The 21,282-nt window shown below is 45.2% G+C and overlaps 1 protein-coding gene across 2 annotated transcripts in view; it reads left to right on the top strand.

The window, feature by feature from the left end:
- Positions 1–464: 464 nt before the first annotated feature.
- The window catches only part of Kcnk10 (potassium two pore domain channel subfamily K member 10), a 137,207-nt gene continuing 116,389 nt past the window's right edge, over positions 465–21,282 (top strand). The window contains exon 1 of one of the 2 annotated variants that reach the window (XM_037210766.1): positions 465–742. In XM_037210766.1, the coding sequence (XP_037066661.1) occupies position 742 (1 nt within the window). In that variant the 5' untranslated portion in view covers positions 465–741. The other variant, XM_037210765.1, reaches the window with a different exon arrangement.

Here is a 21,282-nt window from a genome sequence, read left to right as displayed (position 1 = left end):
ATTTTTTTTTTTTTGAGCATCTATTATGTGCAAGACTCTGTTGTTAGGTATCCTGGGGAACTTGTAAGCAGAATTCATGTTGATACTTGGGTGGCTCTTTCAAGAGCACCCCAGCACCCTTGGCCTTTTCTGGAGACTTAGCCCGGTGGGGGGTGGGGCGTCGCCTTAACTCGCTGAGAACACGCTGAGGTCTTCCTGCACTCACCATTGGTGCTGTTTCTCAAGGGCTCCCTGGGCCACCTCTTTAGCTTCTCAGAGTCGCCAAGCCTTAGCAACTCGACTTTCCTCCAGGGCCTCAGTGCCTCTCCCCGACCCATCTCCCTAGCCTCCAAGCATGAGCCCCAGTCCGGCTACAGGTAGCTGGGGAGGGGACCAAGCTGTGTCTGGGGAACTAGGTGCGGTGAGATCGCAGTGGTGAGATACCAAGCGGTCCCAGAACAAAAGGCTCATGGCTGGTACTAGCCTTCTCAACTCAGGAGCGCAGTGGGGACATGGGTTCGGGACTCAGGCCAGAGGACCACGCTGGGGAGCAGGGAGTGGAGTACCAAAAATGAACTGACAGGAGAGAGAGAGAGAGAAAGAGCAGGCACCCGGGGTGGAAGCGGTAAAAGGAGGTCACCCCCCCAGGCCGAGGTCTGCGGTGGGGCCGCGGCAGGCCCTTTCCTCCGCCTCCTGCAGAGCCTTCCAGGCAGCCAAGCGTGTCTCCGGCTGCAACTCCACCGAGCACGCTGTGGCCGCGCCAGTAAGTAGCAGCCGCGCCCTCCGCTCGCTGTCGCTGCGCAGCCCGGGGGAGGACAGGTCTGCCACCGCCCAGCGTCCAGACCCGGTGTCGGGATCCACACGCGCCCCGCGTTCTCCCGCAGTGGCGCGGCACCTGCAGAGCGCCAACGGGGAGGGGAGGGTCGGCTTAGCCGCTAGCTCCCCCGGGCGCCGCACCACCCTTCCGTCCAATGGCTTTCAGCGGGTGGGGAGTGGGGGGCGTCGCCCGGGGGCGAGGAGCCGCGGCTGGGGTGGGGCGAGTGTTCTGTGATCAGCCGAGCGAGGCTGATGTGCCCGCCCGAGCGCGCGGCCGGGTGTGTGCGCGCCTGTGTATGTATGTGTATGTGTATGCGTGTGTGTGAGCGAGAGAGGGGTTACGAACACGCCTTTGGGGACCCGAGGGACTCTGCGGTGGGCTTCTCTCCGGCGTCGGCCCTGCGGCTGCTCAGCTTTGCATCTGCCTACCGCGCTTCTGCAGAAGCAACCCCGCTCTTTCATCCTCTCGGAACCACCCTCAGCATCCGATCTTACTTTTTCTTTCACCCACGAGGGTAGCAGCTGGCCACCTCCTTAACCGGTGCAAACACCCAAGCCAGCGCTCAGTGCTCTCCTCAGCTAGTATTTTCCCGCTTGTCTTTCCTTGGGGCTCCCCACGAGCCCCTCCAATGCTCCTCCACTTTTACAAATTGTTCTGTTGGTCTGTTTAACCGAAGAGTTGTAAATCTTGAAGACTTTATTATTATTATTTTGATTCCTTTCATTTCATCCCCTTGTGGGCAACGGAGCAATGAAATTTCCAATCGAGACGCCAAGAAAGCAGGTGAACTGGGATCCTAAAGGTTGGTATTGCCTACTTCGGGCCACCCTGGCTCTCCTCCACCTGCAGGTCCCTCACTGGCAGGAGTGGATGAGCTTGCTCCCGGCAGCAGCACGCGTCCTGAGGCTGGGAAATGCGCCTGGCAACTGCAGCGTGGGTGGGAGGAGGGCGGAGGCAGCGTGGGTTCGGAGCCCAGATCGCGCCTGTCAAGATCACATAATCATTGTCCCTCTAGGATGGTTTCACAGTCTATTTAAAGATATACCAAGCTGGCTGTTTGTTTTGAAATCTCACCAAGTGTTGGTATTTGCTTTGGACTTTGTGAGTGTGCCTCTGTGTGTGTGTGCCTCTGTGTGTGTGTGTGTGTGTGTGTGTGTGTGTCCTTTGTTTCTGGTGATCTTTGTCTCTCTGGCAGATGGGTGGGGTGCCTCTCACTGGACCTGGAGCTGCACCGCACGGCCCTGAGTGTTCTCAGGGGGACAGGTTTCTTGGCAGCATCTGAGGCTGCGATCTGCAGCAGCAGTCCCTGGGGTAGCCCTTCTCTCGTAGGACACGTAGAATAATGGAGCCCACGGGGCCTCCAGCGTCTTTCCTCTGTCTTATTACTAACCGTGCCCGCTAGTTTGGCTCAGGTTGTAGAAAGGGTGTGGGGAGTGGTTTTCCTCGACAGACAATGGTGGGTCTGGGAAGGTCTCACGGAGTGACCTACAGTGTGTCGTTCCCCCCCCCCCAATGCTGTGGTATACTTTTAAGAATGTGGGGGTCACTTTCCCTTCCTGTAAAAGGGATTAAGACAGGAGTGTGGGTGCACCACACCCCTGGCCTTGGCTACTGCCTCTGATGTTAATGTACAGATATTATGGCTCTTAGTGGCCAATATGGGAACAGAAGTTGAAACCGTGTGTCCATTCACCCCTTCGCTCATATATAGGCTGAACTGGGGTAGGCAGTGCTTGAGTGGGTCTTGGGGTTAACATTTTGTGTGTGTGTTTAAATTCTTTTTTTTTTTTTTTAAAGAATATGTTATTTACTTGGACAGTTTCATACAATGCATCTTGATCATATCTAATTCCCACTCAGTTCCTCCGTTTAAATTTCTTTATGAGTACGTTTCATCTCTTCCCCAGACTGGAACCAGGAAAGCAAGTTATTTGTGGAGTGAATGTTTTATGAATTGACTACCTGACAAGCAAGTGAAGACGCATTGCCCTTCATTTTGCAAACACCTTCACTGGGTGAAACACCAGCCTTCCGTTTAGTCTCCACATCTGTGGAAATAAGAAGTGCGATTTGGCTTTTACTTTTAATCCTTGCAGGACATATTTATTTGTCAAATGCATGCTTCCCATCAGGCACAGTCCTGGCCCTGGGAATATAGTCAGAACAGGACAGGCAAAATATGTGTCTTCTTGGAATTGACAGTGTGGGTGTCTGGTCAAAATTAGTCACTGCAGGGAGGAGTTAGTAGTTGAATGTGTAGCATGTTCTGTAAGCACCACGGGGCTTTAAAAAAAAAAGTCTGATAGAAAATATTGAAGCTAGGTGTGGTGGTTCATGCCCATAATGCCAGTAGAGCCAGGATTTCCAATAGTTTGAAGTGAACATGAGGTTATACAGCGAGTTCCAGGCCAACCTGGGCTTCTATCCTGTCTGAAACAAAACAAAGCAGATTGACAAAGGCCGAGGGAGGGGATGCTCAGGAGGTTTTTATGAGGTGATGACACCTGTACTGAACTGACATCTAGAGAGGGGTTAGCTGGCTGGTGAGATGGGGATCTGCCTTCTGTAGAGGGAAGTGCAGTGCAAAGGTCTCAGAGCAGGAGGAACATTTGATGAGCTGGGAGTAGTGTCCCATGCTCGGAGGAGAGAGAAAGTAAGAAAGAGGTACTGTGAGGTGTGGCTAGGGAATCTATAGGCTCTGGCCCCAAAACCCTGGTGGTGGTGGTGATAGAGCTATGTTTGGGATTCAGGAAGAGGGGTCTTTATTTTAAGTCCGAATAGTTTTAGCTGGAGTCACGTGATCTGAGCTACCATTGCCATGTGATGGGACTGTGGGGACCAGATACAATGGTGCACTAAAAAGCCGTGGTGACCTAAAATCAACAGGATTTGTGGAAGAAGCACCCAGGTGGAACTTCCAAAGGACTGGGATGCACCTGGGGCAGGCCTGGTGTGGAGAAAGGAGTACACACATTCTAGGGTGAGATGTCCCCAGGGGGGCAGGCAGTTGACTGGGGAGGGGTAGGTAGATAGCTTCTGGAATTCTAGTAGAAGGGGCATTGAGGGACTGTCTTTCTGATGCTGGCTTCGCCTTTGAAAACTTATTTCTGTAATAGCCTCTTGTGTCCCAGGGACTAGTACTTCACACAAATTTCCCGTATTTTACAGCCCGATATGGAGAGGAAAAGCATACAAGTAGCTTCTACAGTTACAACCACGGCTGCTAAAAATAAACACCTCAACAAAAATAACAGCATTTCCTGAGCCAGCACAGCAAGACAGGTGCTTCATGTCCATTATTTCATTCAGTTATTCTCACAATTCTTTTTTTTTAATTAAAAATTTAGTTACCATATGAAGAAAGGGTTTCACGATGGCCTCTTCATTCATATACATCATTATACTTTGTTTATATTCATATTCCCCACTTCAGTTATCAACCCCAGCCCTCCTCCCTCCCTCTTGCTGGTTTGCTTTCATTATTAAAAAAATTCTCTATTTTGTTTTATGTGTATGGGTGTTTTGCCTGTGTATATCTGTGTACCACATGCACATAGTGTCCATGGAGGCCAGAAGTAGGTATCAGATGCCTCTTGGAACTAGAGTAACAGATGCTTATCCAGTTGCCGTGTGGGTGCTGGGAGCTAAACCCAGGTACTCTGGAAGAGTACAGTCTCCAGGCTTCGTGTTTACAGTTCTTATTTGATGGTGTGTTACTGTCCCATTTGGCCTTTGCTTGTTGCTGGGACACTGTGAAGCTGCCTTCCCCTGAAGTGACCTGGTTCACACCTTTTGTTTCTGAAGGTAGGTGACCAGAGTCTGGCTAAGAGGCAGGAGGAAAGTGGGTGTGTCTTAGAATTATGTGCCAGACATGGGTCAAATACTTTACATATATTAATTTCCTTGATGTTGACAAACAGCTTAGGAGGAAAGTATTATCCTGCTTTTAAAAATGAGAGAACCGAGGAATAGAGAGGTCAAGTAACTTGCTCAGAGTTGTGTAGCTAGTCAGTGGTGGGACTGGACTAGAATCTGGGCTCTTAAGCATTATTCTAGCCCATGTCTCATAAACTTTTGGTACATCTGACTCTTGCCTGGGGAGTCTTCCATCACTCGGGGGCTGTGAGAACTTATTGGAAGGAGGAAAAAGAGAAGGAAGAGAATGAAGAGAGAGGGATTAGAAGAGGAGGGGGGATGCATCCAAAGTCACCAGAATCATTTACTGGTGCTGTCCTGCCTAACTGGAATTTGCTTGTAGCCAGAAGTTTCTCAGGTCCTGCCCGGCCCCACGTCGAGATGAATCACTTCCACCCATGTCCCACAGCCACTTGGTGCCAAGTAAACACACAGAGGCTTATATTATTTACAAACTGTATGGCCTATGGGTCAGGCTTCTTGTTAGCTAGCTCTTATAACTTAACCCGTTTCTATTCATCTATATGTTGCCACATGGCCATGGCGTTACCGGTCTTCTGGCATCTTGTTGCTCTTTGGGAGACAACAGCGGCTAGTGTCTCTCCCACTTTCCTTTCTCCTCTCCCTATCTCTCTTGGATTTTCCTGCCTGGCTCCATCCTGCCCTGTCATAGGCCAATGTAGCTTTCTTTATCAGCCAATGGGAGCAACACATATTCACAGCATAGAGAAAGACATCCCAAAGCATTTGCTTGCTGTTACAGTATGTTAAAGGCTTTTAAGCTCCAGAAACATTAACACAGAAGGTTCTCATGGCTTGAGGCAAGTGGATCAATGCAGTGTAGAGAACTCAACATCTGGGGGTAGAAAGGGATTAGAATCTGGAGCCAGCTGTAGCAGTTAACTAGCTGTGTGACTTCAGGCTGTTCACTTAGCCTCTCTGGGTCCTACTTTCTTCCCGTACAGAGAGCGGTCATTGACGTGACCTTGTCCACCTCTCTGACTTCTCTCATCGTACTACCTTCCCAGTTCTGATGGTCGAGTACTTGGGCAGTGGCTTATCCTTCTCCTCCTCCTCTTCTGTAAATAAATCACGTTGTTTTTTTCTCAGGGTACTTTGAGCTGCTTGTGATGACTATTCACACAAAAACCAATCTGTCTTGTTTGTCTACCATTTGACTCTCAGGCCACATGTTAGTAACCGCTTTTGAAAGGGTGTTCTTGCCCTATTTGAAGAATCCATTTCTCTGTCTCTGTCAGTTTCTAGAATGTATCATGTGCTTAGGGGTCTTTCTGGTGGTTGTTACAATCTGGAATCATCTTACTTACTTATATATCACATTTGATGCCAGCCTCCTTTACTAGTATGTGAGCTTCATGCTCAGGCACTTCCCTGTCTTGCTCATTACTGTACTCCAGTGCCACAGGAAGTACCCGGCAAACTGTAGTCGCTCATGAACCCATTATTTAATGGATGATGAATTGGATGGATGAATGGAGATAGGGATGGATTAAAGAGGGAGGAGAGCTAGGTAGAGGGATGGATAGATGGATAGATTGATGTTTGGATGGATGAGGAACAGGTGGATGGGTGGGGTTGGAGGGGACCCAAGGCTCTGTTCATCATGAAATTCTAGACTTCTTTAAGTTACAAGCTACAAAGTACAAACAAGGCTGGAAGAAGATGGTCTTCAATAACATGGCCCCAGAATGGACACCCATATTCCTGTTTCCTTTCTATTTCTTAAGTGTGTAGCATACTGCTTTCCTTTTCTGCTTTCTCCAGGAACTGAAAGACTATATGAGTGTGAGGGAGTGATGCCAGATGGGTGTATCCAGCCAACAAAGATCTGGTCGGTATTCAGTGAATAATGGATCTGTGGCTATTTTCAGGCACTTTAATACACTTAAGAAATAAGTAAAACCTCGGAACTGGAGCTGGATTCTTTAAAAAGCTGCGCCTTCAGTGTAGGGTTCCAGAAAGGCCTTCCTCACCTTTTGTGTAGACCTTTCAGTTTACAGAACACTTTTAACAAATGATGTCATTTTTCTTCAAGGAGCTATGTTTGCAGACATTAGAGTTTTGTCTTACTGCTGGGAAAGCTAGGATGCAGAAAAAGGATAAACAGCTTGTTCGGGGCCTCCACACCTCAAACAGGCAGAGCAGAGGCAGACCCAGGCCGTTGGCTTCCTCTACCAGAGTAGTTTCCCTTACACCTTCCTTCTCTCTTTTCCTCCAGGGTCTTTATTCGTTCCAAGGTCACCCGATTTCCTACTCACCAGTATACTCACAAATCTCTTTGAGAGAGGTGTAGGCTGTTTCAGCACCTTGCACCTGTATAGGCTGACATGAGTCTGCATGTTGAATGCAGTCAGTCTGTAGAAGCCCACCTTCCATCCTGCCTAAAGGAAGATATCAGTCTGTGGTGAATGGGAGCTGTATTGAGTTTGTGAGGTCCCATGAGTGCTGTCTTCATTAGCATGTTTCCAAACATGCATTTGCACAGTTTAGGTTTTCTAGAAAGGAAATAATCTATTTCTGATTGAATATCCAACTTTCAGAAGATCAGCATTCCAAATGCAATTAATAACGAGCCCAAATCACCATAATTAGCTCAGAAAGTACAGCAGGATGATGTTCCAGAGATTTTCTGGGCTGAGATTTGGTTCAAGCTTCCTTTACAGTACAATTGGGTCTTCCTTTGTGGAATGAAGACAGGGCATGTGGATCTTTGCTGTTCATCCCATTTCTAACACATCTGTGCTTTGCCTTTAAGTCAGGTGCATTTGAGAAACACAACGCTGTTTTGTCCCAGCTGGGAACTTCCACCAGAGCTGAGATATGGTACAAAGAATATTTACTACACAATGAGCTAGTGAATTGCTTTTTACTTTTAGTCTATGGGGAATCACACATGCACATGCACACCTGTGCACATGCACACATACACACAGAGAAAGATGATAGATAGATAGATAGATAGATAGATAGATAGATAGATAGATAATGTTGAATGATAGAGTGGATATAAGTCATTTACCCACAGCCTATTAAGAGACTTCAGTTTAGTCCCTTGATGAAAGTAGAAACATGAATAAAAATGATGGTCTCTTCAGATTTTGTTAAGAGGGGCACTTAGTGGGAGGCTCACATTGAGTTAGATCTGCTTAGGGGCCCATCCACGGGCTTTGTTATGGAACCTAAGTGTAGCATTGGGAGTAAGGTCACTATGTTGATTTATGCCCACCTGGCTTATTTCTGTCATTAAGAATCATTCTCTCCTGGACTCTGGTCCTTTGGGTCCTTCACAGCAGCTTAGTGTTGTCTGTGAGACTCATCACTGTCACCCAGAATGGGGAAAACAGAGACCTCATGTTTACTTGACAGATCGTTTATCCATGGTTTATGGACAAAATATGAGACTTCCGTTTTATTCTTCCAAGTGTCTGGGACTGAGTGCCATGGGGTGCCAATGAAGCCCAGTTTTCTCATCCTTTACATGAGGTTGGAGAAGGTGTGAGGACCACAGCCACTGGCCAAAGAAGGAGTGACCATGAAGGGAGCTGTCTTCCTTTACCATTTTCAGCCCTAGAGAGGTGGGGGGTGGGTGGGCATTAGTGGCTGTAAGTGGAGAATTATGCACATTAATGGCTGTAAGATTATTGGGGAATAAATTTGGCCTTATTGCTTCTGTATAAGCAAACAGGGTTTGTTGCTACAACATACAAGCAAGCCATCACAGGCAACTTGATGCCTTTCTTCTTCCTTTCTTCCTTCCTCTTCCTCACCCTGTTCTTACAGAGTTCAGATCTCAGTTGCTATTGCCTCTGCAAACTAGTTTCACTTCCTCCCTTACCCAGCTATTCAGTGTAGGGGGTTTTAGTTATTAAACGGATAGTGAAAGACACGAGATGTTTTTTTTTGGATGAAAGAGAACTTCGAGTTCACTGAGGCCTTTGTAGACAGCCTTGAAGTGCTAGTTCTTATAATTATGACACAGAAGTCAGAAACAAGTATACTACACAGAAAATAAGCTTCTTATACAAATGAGACTAGAGGTCTCCTGAATTACAACAAAATAGTCTAGTAGGATAAAGATAAATATTGTAATTTAACCTGTGGGTGTTGTCTATGTGTTATTGTGTGTGTATGTGTGAATGAATGTGTGTGGAGGTTAGGGGCTATCATCCAGTGTATTCCTTAATTACTCTCTACCTTATCTGTCTATCTATCTATCTGTCTGCCTGTCTGCCTGTCTGTCTATCTATCTATCTATCTATCTATCTATGATCTAAGATCTATCTAAGATCTAAGATCTATCTAAGATCTATCTATCTAAGATCTATCTGTCTATGCATCTATCTCTATCTATCTATCTATCTATCTATCATCTATCTATCTATCTATCTATCATCTATCATCTGTATGTCTATTTATCATCTATCTACCTATTTATCAATTTATCATCTATCTATATACCTACCTATTATCTATCATCTATCTATCTATCTATCTATCTATCTATCTATCTATCTATAATCTGTTTATCTATCATCTATGTATGTATGTATGTATGTATGTATGTATGTATCTATCTATCTATCTATCTATCTATCTATCTATCTATCTATCTTCTCTTTACTTTTTTGGAGACAGGGTTTCTCACTAGATGGAAGTCATTTGAGCCAGACTGGCTGGTCAAGAGCTTGAGGGATCTTCACAGTTCTAGTCCTGGGGTTACAGATGTGTGCTTTTGCAGTTTACTGAGCCCCACAATTTACCCACTTTCTTGTGATATGAGCCTGGTAGGCCAAACAGAGATGCTGGGTGTCAGTTGTTATACTTAACAATTGAACACTCACCAACTTTGTCATGTGAGAAAAGAAGTTAGGTAAATATTTAAAGAAATGATGAGTGAAAGAGATTAAAGATAAGAAGTTCCTACTTATTAGTTTATTTCCCTTCTTTGCAAATTGGAGAGGGCTTATTTTTCACCCATTTTAACCACAGACCAGCCTGAGCCATATCCTAAGTCTACTGGTTGAGATTGTTGCTTTAGACTAAAGGTGCTCATTCCTCACTGCAGAATTTGAGATTGTATGGAAAGAACTCAGGTCAGATCTGGTCTAGCACATATACTATTCAAATGGCTGGAGAAGAGATTAAGTGCATGTTATAATCATTGAACTTAGACTCAAGGTAAGATGTCCCCTTGTGCAGCATCACCACTGAGGGTGGAAGGATCGGAGTTCCAGGGCTGTCTCTGCTGCGCCTACAGAAAAGAATGGAGTTGTTGATCCATTGAGTCTCTTCAGTCTTCATTTGAGCTGCGTGGTAACTTGCTTAGTGGTAACTGATTGGAGGAAATGTCTTCATTTTTGACTTGGTCTCTTTAACTGTAAGATGGACAAGTTACAGCCAGCACATCCTTGGTTGGTTATGCAGATGATATGAAATGAAATGATGCACCCAGAATTATTCTAAGCACTGCACAGGTGGATGGATGTCCTATGCTGGTGTGAAGGTTCCAGCAACTCTCAGCTTCTTGAGATACATCTGGCTTACTGTCCAGGTTGCCAGGGAGGGTATCCATGGCAGAGGCACCCCTCTTGAGAGTCTCCTGGGGTCCAATACTCTTAGTCCAGGTTTATGAAACCTAGGCTGTTTTGATTTTTTAAAAAAAAGATCAGATAAAGACTATAGTTTGCAGTCATAATATTTGAGTTTGAGTTCTTGCTCTACTGAATTTATTGGCGGAATGTCTTAATCCATTTAGATTGCTGTATTAACACCAAACCAGTGAGTGTTGAGCCTTAGTGCCCCTCCCCCCATTAAACATAGCTTACAATAGCACTTTGTAGCTATTGAGATGATCAACTGAGATAAAGGTAGCTATGATTTAAAACTGTAAAACTATGCACCAGTATTTCCCAAAGTGTGTTCTGTGAGATCTAGCTGGTTTCAACAATGATCTGAAGGAAGAAGAAAAGTCAGGCCTGTCTGGGATGTACCCAGTGGTAGAGCACTTGCCTGGCATAGCTAGTAAGTATGTAAAGGGCCCCGAGTTCAATCCCAAACACTGAAAAAACAACAAAAACTGCAGTCAAAATACTAAAATCAAGAGCAGTAACAACAACAGCAGCAACATCAATGACAGGTTACATTAAAAATAATTTCACAGAATGATGCTTGTTCAGTCCCTCTGAAGAGTCCTCACAGGCCCTTAGTGTTTTACTCTATCACTGGCCACCAAATACTGCCAATATTTAACAGTCCTGGTGTGTGTGTGAGGCCATGGGTTCTATCCTGCAATTATCAAAAAAGAAAGCATCTATTGAGCTGTTTATGAGAACCATGATGATGCTTGTCAAAAGGCTATTTAATACACACTCGTTTTCCCTCACCATGAGAACTAGAGATGGAATGGGAAAACTCAGACTTCCCTATTTTGAAGATTCTTCATAAGCTCCCCTCTTTTACATATTTAGTGACTGGAACCCCAGTCTTCAGCTATGTGTGGTGGCTCATACCTGTAAATCCCAGCACTTGAGTGGAAGATGAGGCAGGATGCTTTGAATTCTAGGCCAGCCCGAGCTATATAGTGAGACCCTGTCCCCAAAAGACAAACAAACAAAAAATAAAAAACAAAACAAAACAACCAACCCTTCCCTCTCAAAACCCCTCAAAAACCCAAAACCCAAAAGGAACAAAAACCAAAAACAAAACCCCCAAACAAACTCCACTCAGTGTTCTCAAATAGAGCCAGAGAAAACAGGGTGGTCTCTGGTCTGAGCAATCCAAATGTTAGGGAATGGGGTTCCCATGTCAATGATGACACCATCTGAATCACGTGATCGGAACCTGAGTTGGTCCTCACTAAGATGCAGGGACAGTGTGCCTGGAGCAACAAGCACACACAGCGACAGGCTGGTGGGGGAGGACTATTGGCACTCCGTGTCGTATTTTCAGTAAGCGTCCTTTTGACAGACTGGTGCGTCTTCTCTGTAACCTTGAATAAATGGTTTCCTGGAAGCAGGCTGCCTCAGGGCTCCCACGCTTCCCCACGTCACACACCTGGTTCCTTCCTCACGTGATTTGTATTTTGAGGGAAGCCTGGAGCAGAGCGGTGTGGGGACGGTACCTTTGTGGGTCCCTGTGGACTTGAGCAGGATCGCGAACTGGAGACTGTTGAGTGTATCATTCTTCACACGAAGTAACAAGGACAGGGTCTAAGGCGGGGTGAGAGGGCCTTCTGTGAGGCTGCCTGAAGCCCGTCCTGTACTAGAGCCAGCTCTTATGTTGTCTGTAACCATGGTAACCGAGGGCTGAAAGAGTCTCAGAATGCCCATATGCCGCTGTAACACCCCTCCCGCCCCCGGCCCCCGTGCGCGACCCCCCCCCCATGCCCAGCCTATTATTTTTCCCTCTGTTCTTTCAATCTGGAAACTTCCTCTGCCACATAGGACGGACTCTTCCTTGGTACTTTAAACATTAAAAATTTATTTATTTATTTATCATCTATGTATGTGTATACATTATATTATGTGTTTGTTGTATATACATAAATACATAAAGAGACAGAGAGACAGAGACAGAGAGACGGAGACAGAGACAGAGAGAGAGGACAATTTATAGGAGTAGGTTCTTTCCTTAGACATCGGTTCCGGATATTCAGGGAGTCAGACTTGGTAGTAAGCACCCTTACCCCCGTGCCATATTGTTGTCCCATTGGTGCCTGTGTATGTGTGTGTGTGTACGTGTGTGTGTGTGTGTGTGTGTGTGTGTGTGTGTAGGCACACTTGGAGCCTAGACGTTAGATTTGGGATGTCTTCTTCCATGGTTCCCCTCCCCACTCTTTTTTAGTGGCAGGGCCTCTCACTATACCTGGAGCTCAATGGTTTTGTAGACTGGATGGCTTTGATCCCCTGAGATCTACCTGTTGTGACACCCCACCACCACCACCCAGTGCTGGGATTACAGATCTGTGATGTCACAATGGCTTTGTAAGTGGGCACTGGTGTTTCCACACTTGCACAGAAAACACTTTCCTCATTCAGCCCCAACCTCAGCCCTACGGGGGTGCTTTTAACTTTCTGTTAACTGTACATTTCCAGAGGTCCTGTTTCCTTTTCTTCTTTCAGTTTTAATTTCATGGGTATGGGTGTTTTATCTTCATGTATGTCTGTGCACTGCATGAATGCCAGGTGCCTGTGGAGGCAAGAAGAGAGGGGATCCCTTGGAACTATTACTTAAGAGTTACTATGTAGATGTTGAGAACTGAACCTAGAGGGTTCTGGAAGCCCCATTTTCAGCTCCTGGATCCACAGAGGCTTTGTTAGGACCTAGGCTTAGGCCACGTACGCATAATGTACTCAGCATTTCTGTTTCTGCCATGGAAAGTTTCATAAGGCTGGCGCTGCACATGCTGCAGGTATAATTACACCTGCACCCGATGACGGTGGCTCTCGCTCTGAGATTCTGACGACGTTGCTTCGCTGGCAGCCAGGTTAGATGCTGAGAGCTTTGGAAGTTCTCCCCAGGAAGAGAGAAAGCCAACGAGGCTGGATGAATTCAAGCTCTCGTCATTTGTCAAGAGATTTTGCTCTTGGCTTGAGGGGAGATGTGTGGTTTGGTGACTTCGGGGCGGTGACATGAATGGTCACATTATGACCAGTGTAGCAGGGGACAGATGGGGCGCTTGTTGATTTCTTAGGGGTAACAGGAGTTCCAGGAGTAGTGTGACATGGGGAGATGATGCTAAAAGTTTATTTTAAAGATTATTTAAACCACGTGTAGACTGCACAACAGATCCAGCAAATGTTTATGATGGACAGCTGCTATGTGGCCAGAATAGTGGTGGGCATTGGACTTGACTGGGCCATTTGGGTCTTCATATAGGACTCATAGGAGCTAAAAAACATACAGTTGGGGAAAAAAACCTTTTCCTGACATCTTTGGTTATGAGAACCAATTATGCCAAGGGGAGGTGTGCTGCGGAGCAATGGCTGCTGCATATTCAATTTTCTTAGTTGAAAGAATCTTTTCTCTGGCTTTGTCACTCAGCCCTTGATTCTATGGTAATTTATGCATTTGGAGTGAACAAATCAATAAATGGGAAGCCATGGTGTGTCCATATTCTCCTAACTTCAAATGATTCATGGAAGCATGCAGCTGTCGGTCCAACATAACAGGCCTAATAAAGACTGCCAGCATCCCCTCCATGCCGGCTGTCGCTTTGTCCCTGGTGTGTCCGGAGGTATTGTAACATTGTGGTATTTTCCCTCTGGCTATAATGGGACCCCCTCCCTGCTTGTCCTGTCCTTGTGGCCTCAGCTCAGAAGTCCTCCTCCAAGCCTGAATTAATGAGAGACTGTGACGCATTGATTCCTTTCTCTGGCAGGCTGAGAACACAGCTTCTGTGGGCACATGAATGCCGGATTATCAGGCAATAAGTTCTGTATTCAGTCCCAGTTATAAAGAGAGGCAGAACAGACAGCCACAGGGGGCTGGGTTTGGGGAGCTATGTAAGTCCTTGTCCACTTTCACACTCACCACCGTTTCCCATGGCTGTCAGGATGCCTTTGGTTGTTTTTCATCCATCTGGTTATTCTGGACACTGACCGAGTGAGCTTAAACAGAAATGGAGCTGGGTACTGGATGGGCACGTGGAAAAGTCCCAAGTCTGGACTCCCAGAGATGTCACAGTCTGGTCATCGAGACAAATATTTAATCAAGTAATTTCATGAGAAATTCATTGCTAGAGATGTGGATTAAAACCTGGTCATCAGACCATATCTGCTTTCTGTCCAACCTGAGTGTCCTCTGTCATACATTCCTGCTGCGTGATGTCCTCCCTGAGTGCATGGAGACAAGAAAGCCTGAACTGCACCCTCTGGGACAATAAGCTGAAACAAATTGTTCCTATTTGTTAGGGGTTGAGTCCATGCAGGTCTTCATAGGCTCATGTTTTGAAAGCCTTATCTCCAGCTGGTTACACTCTTGTGGGAGGCTGTAGAGCTTGATGAAGCGGGTCTGGCTGGTGGAAATAAGTTAGAAAGGATGGTGGGCTTCTGAAGTGATAGCCTGGCTCCTGGTTCTGGTATTCTTCTGTTTCCTGGTCTGCTGTGGTGTGAAGAGCCTCTGACACCTCATGCTTTCTTCTCCAGCTTTTCCCTCCACGATGGGCTGCAATCTCTCCAAAATCGTGAGCCCAAATAAATCTTCCCTCCCACAAGTTGCTTCTGGCAGGTCTTTTGATCACAGTGATTGAAACATAACCAAACATAACCCTTATGCTATTTCTAACAACTGCTTTTGCCAGAGATTTGAGAAAAGTAACTAAATCAGCAGGTTCCTCATAAAAATAACCCCACTCCTGGTTACAGTTGATATGTGACTGTCATAGCCAGCTCAGTGTGATTCAACACCCACACCAGTATCCAAACTTATTGTCTTACCCTCGACACTCCAGCACTCTCTGGCTTCTCACTTTTCATGGACAGGGTCTTGCCATGTAGCCCAGCCTGGCACTGAACCTGCCACCCTCCTGCTTCAGCCCCTGGCATTACAGGTGTGGACTACCACAGCTGGCTACCGACAAACTTCTGACTGTTATCCTGGCAGGTTTTTGTTTCTTTTTGGCTTGATTCTTCTTTGCTGCTCCCATGGAAGGTGAAGAGAATTAGGGGAATTAGGACGTCTAGAGTGACCCTCAAATAATGACTGACGGGAGACAGTGCATCAGCACCCCATTCCCTCAGCAGTGGGTATGTTTTGCACAGGACCTCAGTTTCCTCACCGTAATAACTCACTTGATGCTGTGTCTTTTATTGGTTTCTTAGCAACCTTCCCATCTGTGGCTCTTCGCTAATTCCCTAATGGTGCCTTTTGCACCTCCCAAACAAATGACAAATTCTTATTGTAGGTTCAGCTTCTTGGGGGAACTCAAAAGAAGACATATGGTGAAGATTTTTCTTCCCTGTGTCTCTGCCTAATGCATCAGGCACCAGCTTTGGGGGTGGAATGAGGGCAGAGGGTGCAGTACCCCAGGATACCTAATTTGTCACTAAGGCCAACAGCTTTCAAGGAATATAATCTATAACTAAGAAGTCACTTTCTCCCCAAAACATACTCCTTGAGTCCTGGTTCTGGCAAATGAGCCACAAGAATGTGATAAACTTAGGCTCTATGAGGCTCATCCGAGCCTCATCAAACCAGTTTGTTTCCATAATTCTCCTTCTCTTGAGAGGGAAAAATGAAGTGCAGTTGATTTTCATTATTTGCAATAATTATCATGTTCTACAAAGTTGCTGCAAATACGGAATTAGCAAATGAAAACCATTGCTGCTATGGGAAGCGCAGGGTTAGGTTCCTGCCAACCTCTGGCCACAACATTCTCATCAAGTGATTAGGACAGACTATCATCCTATTGAACTTGCACTGTTGGTTTATTTCACATTGAACTCCTGGCCACAGCCCTGCCACATGTGCCTGGATGAAGCTCTCTAGCACACTAGCTTTTCCCTCAAGTCCTTCGTTATCCTCTCCCATTTTTCTAGGTAGCACTTCCGTATAATGCTTGGAGATTTTAGGCAGTGAAATCATAAATAGATCATAAATAACACAGATGCTTACACTAAGAAATCTGAAGTGAGAAGGCAGAGCACAGCTTGGCTCATCTTCAGCTGAGGGCGTGCCTTGTGAGTGGATGCAACCCCCCCCCCATTGTTTACCGCATGTCTGCAAATGACCACAAAAGCACCACAAATATTGATTGTGAGGGGATCTAGATAAAATTTTCAAATAGGAAAATACATGAAAATAGAATTTGTGAATAATAATGAGAGACACCTGTCTTCCTTATCACGCTGAGACTTGATTTCAGTTTAGTATATTTATAAACACGTGAGCCGGGCTCCTTGATTGATATAGACACTGAGATATTAATGAAATGGTCCTTGCCCTTAAGGGTCCACTCGGGTGGTTCAGAGACAGCCAATGACATAATACAGTAGAGAGAAACAGCCAGAAGAGAGAAACAGCCCTCATAGAGGACTTGGAGAGAAACATCAGGTAGGTCTTGACAGGTTGCATCTTGAACACTCTGTATATCATTGGGAAAATGTAGTCAGAACAACCTTGTTGACTGTGATTGACTCTGCCAGCCTACCTGCTCCAGTACCCTCTGGTACCCTCTCATTCCTCAGTGAATCAAGTGTGTCTTTTAATATCAACCTTTCCATTTACACTATGGATCTCTTTGCTCTTTGGGGGTGTTCTCTCTTCTCTGGACCCACTGGTCTTTCCCTCTCTACATGAATATCCCATAAGTATATAAATGGGCTTCGGTATCACATATCTTCTCCTTGACCCTCCATCTCCTCTAGCCATCACTTCATTTCTGGAGGGAGTGGTCTAAGGATGATATCTTCACTTACCTTACTTTCTAAGTGGCCACCATTCCCCAGGGTCAGCTTTCACAATGAGGATCGCTTCATTTGTGTGGCCTTTTGAGGATGCCTTAAGACACTTAGTGCTTCCTCTTGCCAAGGCCCTGATAGAAGTTCCTTATACAACATGGGCACCGACTGTTAAGAGAAATAGGTTCTCACCAAACCTATTCACCAAACCAGAGGAAGTCCGGGACTGACTCTGCTATTTTCTAACACCATTGAGAACTTTGTTCTTGTTGGCTCATTCCGTTTCCCACTTTGCCTCCTTGCATCCCACCTGCACAGGTCCTGAGTAACAGTACGAAGACTCAGGAACTCCTGATGCCATTTTGCCCTAAAGACAGCGAAGGGAATGAGGAAGTGACAGGCTCTCCCTCTCCCCTCCCTCCTTGAGTATTTCCTTTCCCTATCTCTTTTTCTTCCCCTCTTCCCCCCTTCCTTCCCCTTCTCTTCTCCTACCCTTAGTCATTGTTTTATTGCTGTGAAGAGACTCCAAGACCAAGGCAACTCATTGAAGAAAGCATTTAAATGGGGGTTTGCTGAATAGATTCAAAGACTTAGTTCATTATCGTCACGGTGGTAAGCATGGCAGTAGGCAGGGGTGGTGCTGGAGAAGTAGTTGAGAGCTACATCCTGATCTGCAAAGCAGAGGCCAAGAGCTGGGCACACTCCCACTGACACACTTTGTCCAATAAGGCCACACCTACTCCAATAAGCCCACACCTCCTAATCCTTTCAAATAGTGCAACTCCCTGGTGACTAAGCATACATGTGTGAACCGGTGGTGGCCGTTCTTATTCAAACCGCCATACCTCCTCTTTCCCTATCTCCAGCTTCTTTTTTCTCCCTTGCCCCTCCCCTCTTCTCTCCTTCCCACTTCTTCACTTCTTCCTTTCTCCTCTGTCTTTAAGAAGTTTTCATTTTCCTGAAAGTCCTTCACATACATCTTGCATATAAACCCTAAATCCTATCACTAACAAAGGGGAGTGTTTTATCCTTCTTAGCACAGAATGATGAAGACTCATTCCTTGCTTCTGTAAGTGGGGGCCATCTTCATTGATATTACCATTTAACCAATCTTTAAGTAAAATTGACTGTGTTAGCAAAAAGGAAGGAAGTTAAGAATAAAAGTCCCAGGCAATGTCTGCCCCATCTTTCTGGACACTTTGAAGCAATTTTTACTTTTAAAAGGACAACATAGCCTTTTAATAAAGTATTTCATTCTGGTTTGCAAGAGGATGGGTGTTTCTTTCGCTATTCTGGCTACTCCCTACTTTCCTACTGGCTGTGTCTCTCTGGCTTTTTCTCTACACGACTGAATGCTTCTCGTTTGATTCTTCTGGGTTGACTTCAGCAGCCCTTTAGTGCCATGTAAATGCCATAATTTCTAAGTGTGTGTGTGTGTGTGTGTGTGTGTGTGTGTGTGTGTGTGTGTGTGTGTGTGGCTAGTTGCCTCCTTGACATTTCCACTCACATGCCTCAAGGCCCCTTTTCACTAAGAAGACCATCACAGAACTGTGGACTTTGCATTCCAAAGCTGTCCTCCCCCAGACTGCCTTATCTCAGGGGATGGCACCACCTTATAAAATCCAGTCAGATCTCATGAGTCCTTTCTTTCCTGTCACTCCTGTCACTCTTACACTTCTATTCACCAGCAAGTCCTATCCGCTGGCCCTCTAAACCACACCTAGAATCTTTGTTTCTATCCTTTTCTTCTCTCACCCTTGATCTGTGTGTCCTCTTAGTGTGTGTGTGTGGGGCTGACAGTGCCTTCCTGTTGGTCTATTTACTTCTATGCCTGGTCACTGATGTTCTGGAGCATAGCATTTCACCTAAGCGGTCTCTACTGCAGCTGGCCTGCAGAGCTCTGTGCAGTGGCTTTTGCTAGCCTGCTCACAACCTTGTTCGGAACTGCCTCTCCCCATTTTCCTCTGGACTTCTGGCCTTTCCAAACTCTGTCTTATTGAAAGACTTTCCCCAAACCTGCATTTCTTCCCTGAGTTCTTCTCTTTTCTCCAGTCTTCCTGTGACTGGCTCCTCTTCACCTCTGGAATTCAAGCCCAAATGTCAATCTCCCCAGAGAGCTTCCTCTAGCCACCCACTCTCACCAGCCACCTTCTGTTATAATTCTCTGCACTGGGCCTATAATTCCCTGAAAATAAACTTCTATTTGGTGATTTAATGAACCAAAACTAATGAAATTACTAAACTAAAACCACTAAAATGATATCTGCATGACATTAAGGGAGCAGAGACTTTTAAGGAGGCAAACACAGCTAGCAGCATTTCATGCTCTTGCAAAGACTGAAGATAATAGTAATGGCAATGAGGATGGAAAAGATGATGATGATGATGATGATGATGATGATGATGATGATGATGGGGACCACAGTGACAACTAATGAATATGGTTACTGTGGACCAGGAACAGTGCCAGATATTTTGCATATGTTGTAGTACTTAGCTCTGACAAGGTTTGCCTTGTGGGGGAATACTGTTACTCCAATTCTATACTGAGACTTCAGGTGGTTGGCCATAGTGTCCAGTACATGAAACTTGCAATGAATGTTTTCTAGTGTGGATAAATGAGTTTCCCCCAAGACTCTGATAAATAGTAGTTAGTAGAGTTGAGAATCTACTTTAGGTCTGAGTGAATCCAAAGAGTGCATTGTGAATGTGGTCTATATTTGTTCATGTGATTAGAAATGTAATATAGGATACATGGTTAACTATATTTCAAAATGTGGTAAATAAAATTAGTTTATAGGCAAGAATCCCTTGACTTTTGGTGTCTACCCTGATTAATGGAAGGTATAATTGAGTTTTATAAAAGTATTAGAGAGGAATAAGGTCAGGCATGATGACACATGTCTGTAATCCTAACACTCAGGAGACCGAGGCAAGAGGATGGAGAGTTTGAGGCTAGCCTGTGCTACAAAGTGAGACTTGGTTTAAAAAAGTAAAGAAAAAGTAAACAAAAGTTAAAAGAGGAATTCACACTGAGTTATTTTCTCACTGCAACATCCTGAAGATGCGGTCTTACCATTGTGTGGGAATTCAGCAAGACCATCATGTTTCCAAGCCTTTTGGCTCTTACAATCTTTCTGTCCTCTGTTCCACAATGTTCCTTGGGTCTTGGGTTCAGGAGTTATATTGAAGATCTATCTATTTTGGGGTGATGGGCACCCCCAAAATACCCCAAGGTCAGTTGTTCTCTGCATTTTTCCTAGTGGTAGCTTTCTGTAATGGTTTCTGTCTGTTGCAAAAAGAAGCTTCTTTGATGAGGGGCGATATTGACACTTCTCTGTGGGTAGAAGGATAAGTGTTTAGAATGTGCTTAGGAATTTTCCTGGTTTAGGAAAGTAGGTAGTAAGTTCTCCTCTAAGACTCATTGCCTCAATAGCCATGTTCAGTTGGCTAGAGTTACAGTACCAGGCATGATTTCCTTCCTGTTCAGTGAGGCCTTGAGTCCATACAGGCAGCTATTGGTTACCACCATATATAAATACTACCATTGCCCCTTCAGGGATAGTTTTTCATGTTGGTCATTGTTATAGTACATAGGTGTTACAGCTGGGTAGGAAGACTGTTGATTGTTTTTCCAATCTTAGTAGCTTGCATATCACCTTCTGGTACTATGAGAGCTTGACCTCAGGAAGGAGACTTTCTGGTCAAATTCTGTGAGTCTATGTCCAAAGAACATGGTGTCTTCAGCAACAGACACCTACCTTCAACAGCTAGGAGGCAACCAAAGGCAATAGCAAAAGCCTATGTTGTTTTGGGGATCTTTTGGACTCCCCTGACCAACAAACTCTAAAGGAGGTTTATTTTTTCATGTCGGGTACTTGAGTTTATGTTAGATAATCTATGGCTTTTGGAATATTATCTATGGAATATTGTCACTTCAAGTACTGTGTGTGTGTGTACAATTTTAGGTAAGTATAGAATAATGATACCCTAAGTCTTTTGCAAGCATCCTTAGTGTTAATCCTCATTCTCTCTCCTTCTCTATTGTCCTCTTTCCACTAATATTTCCTATGCCAACTTCACTTTGTATTTAATTAGGAATTTTGAGATTGGGCCTTACTATGTAAGCCAAGATAGCCTCAAACTCTTGAT

Source organism: Peromyscus leucopus, chromosome 14 (assembly GCF_004664715.2).
Source record: "Peromyscus leucopus breed LL Stock chromosome 14, UCI_PerLeu_2.1, whole genome shotgun sequence".
Lineage (NCBI taxonomy): Eukaryota > Metazoa > Chordata > Mammalia > Rodentia > Cricetidae > Peromyscus > Peromyscus leucopus.
Note: the sequence above shows the minus strand (reverse complement) of the source record. Positions and strands in the feature narration are given on the sequence as shown.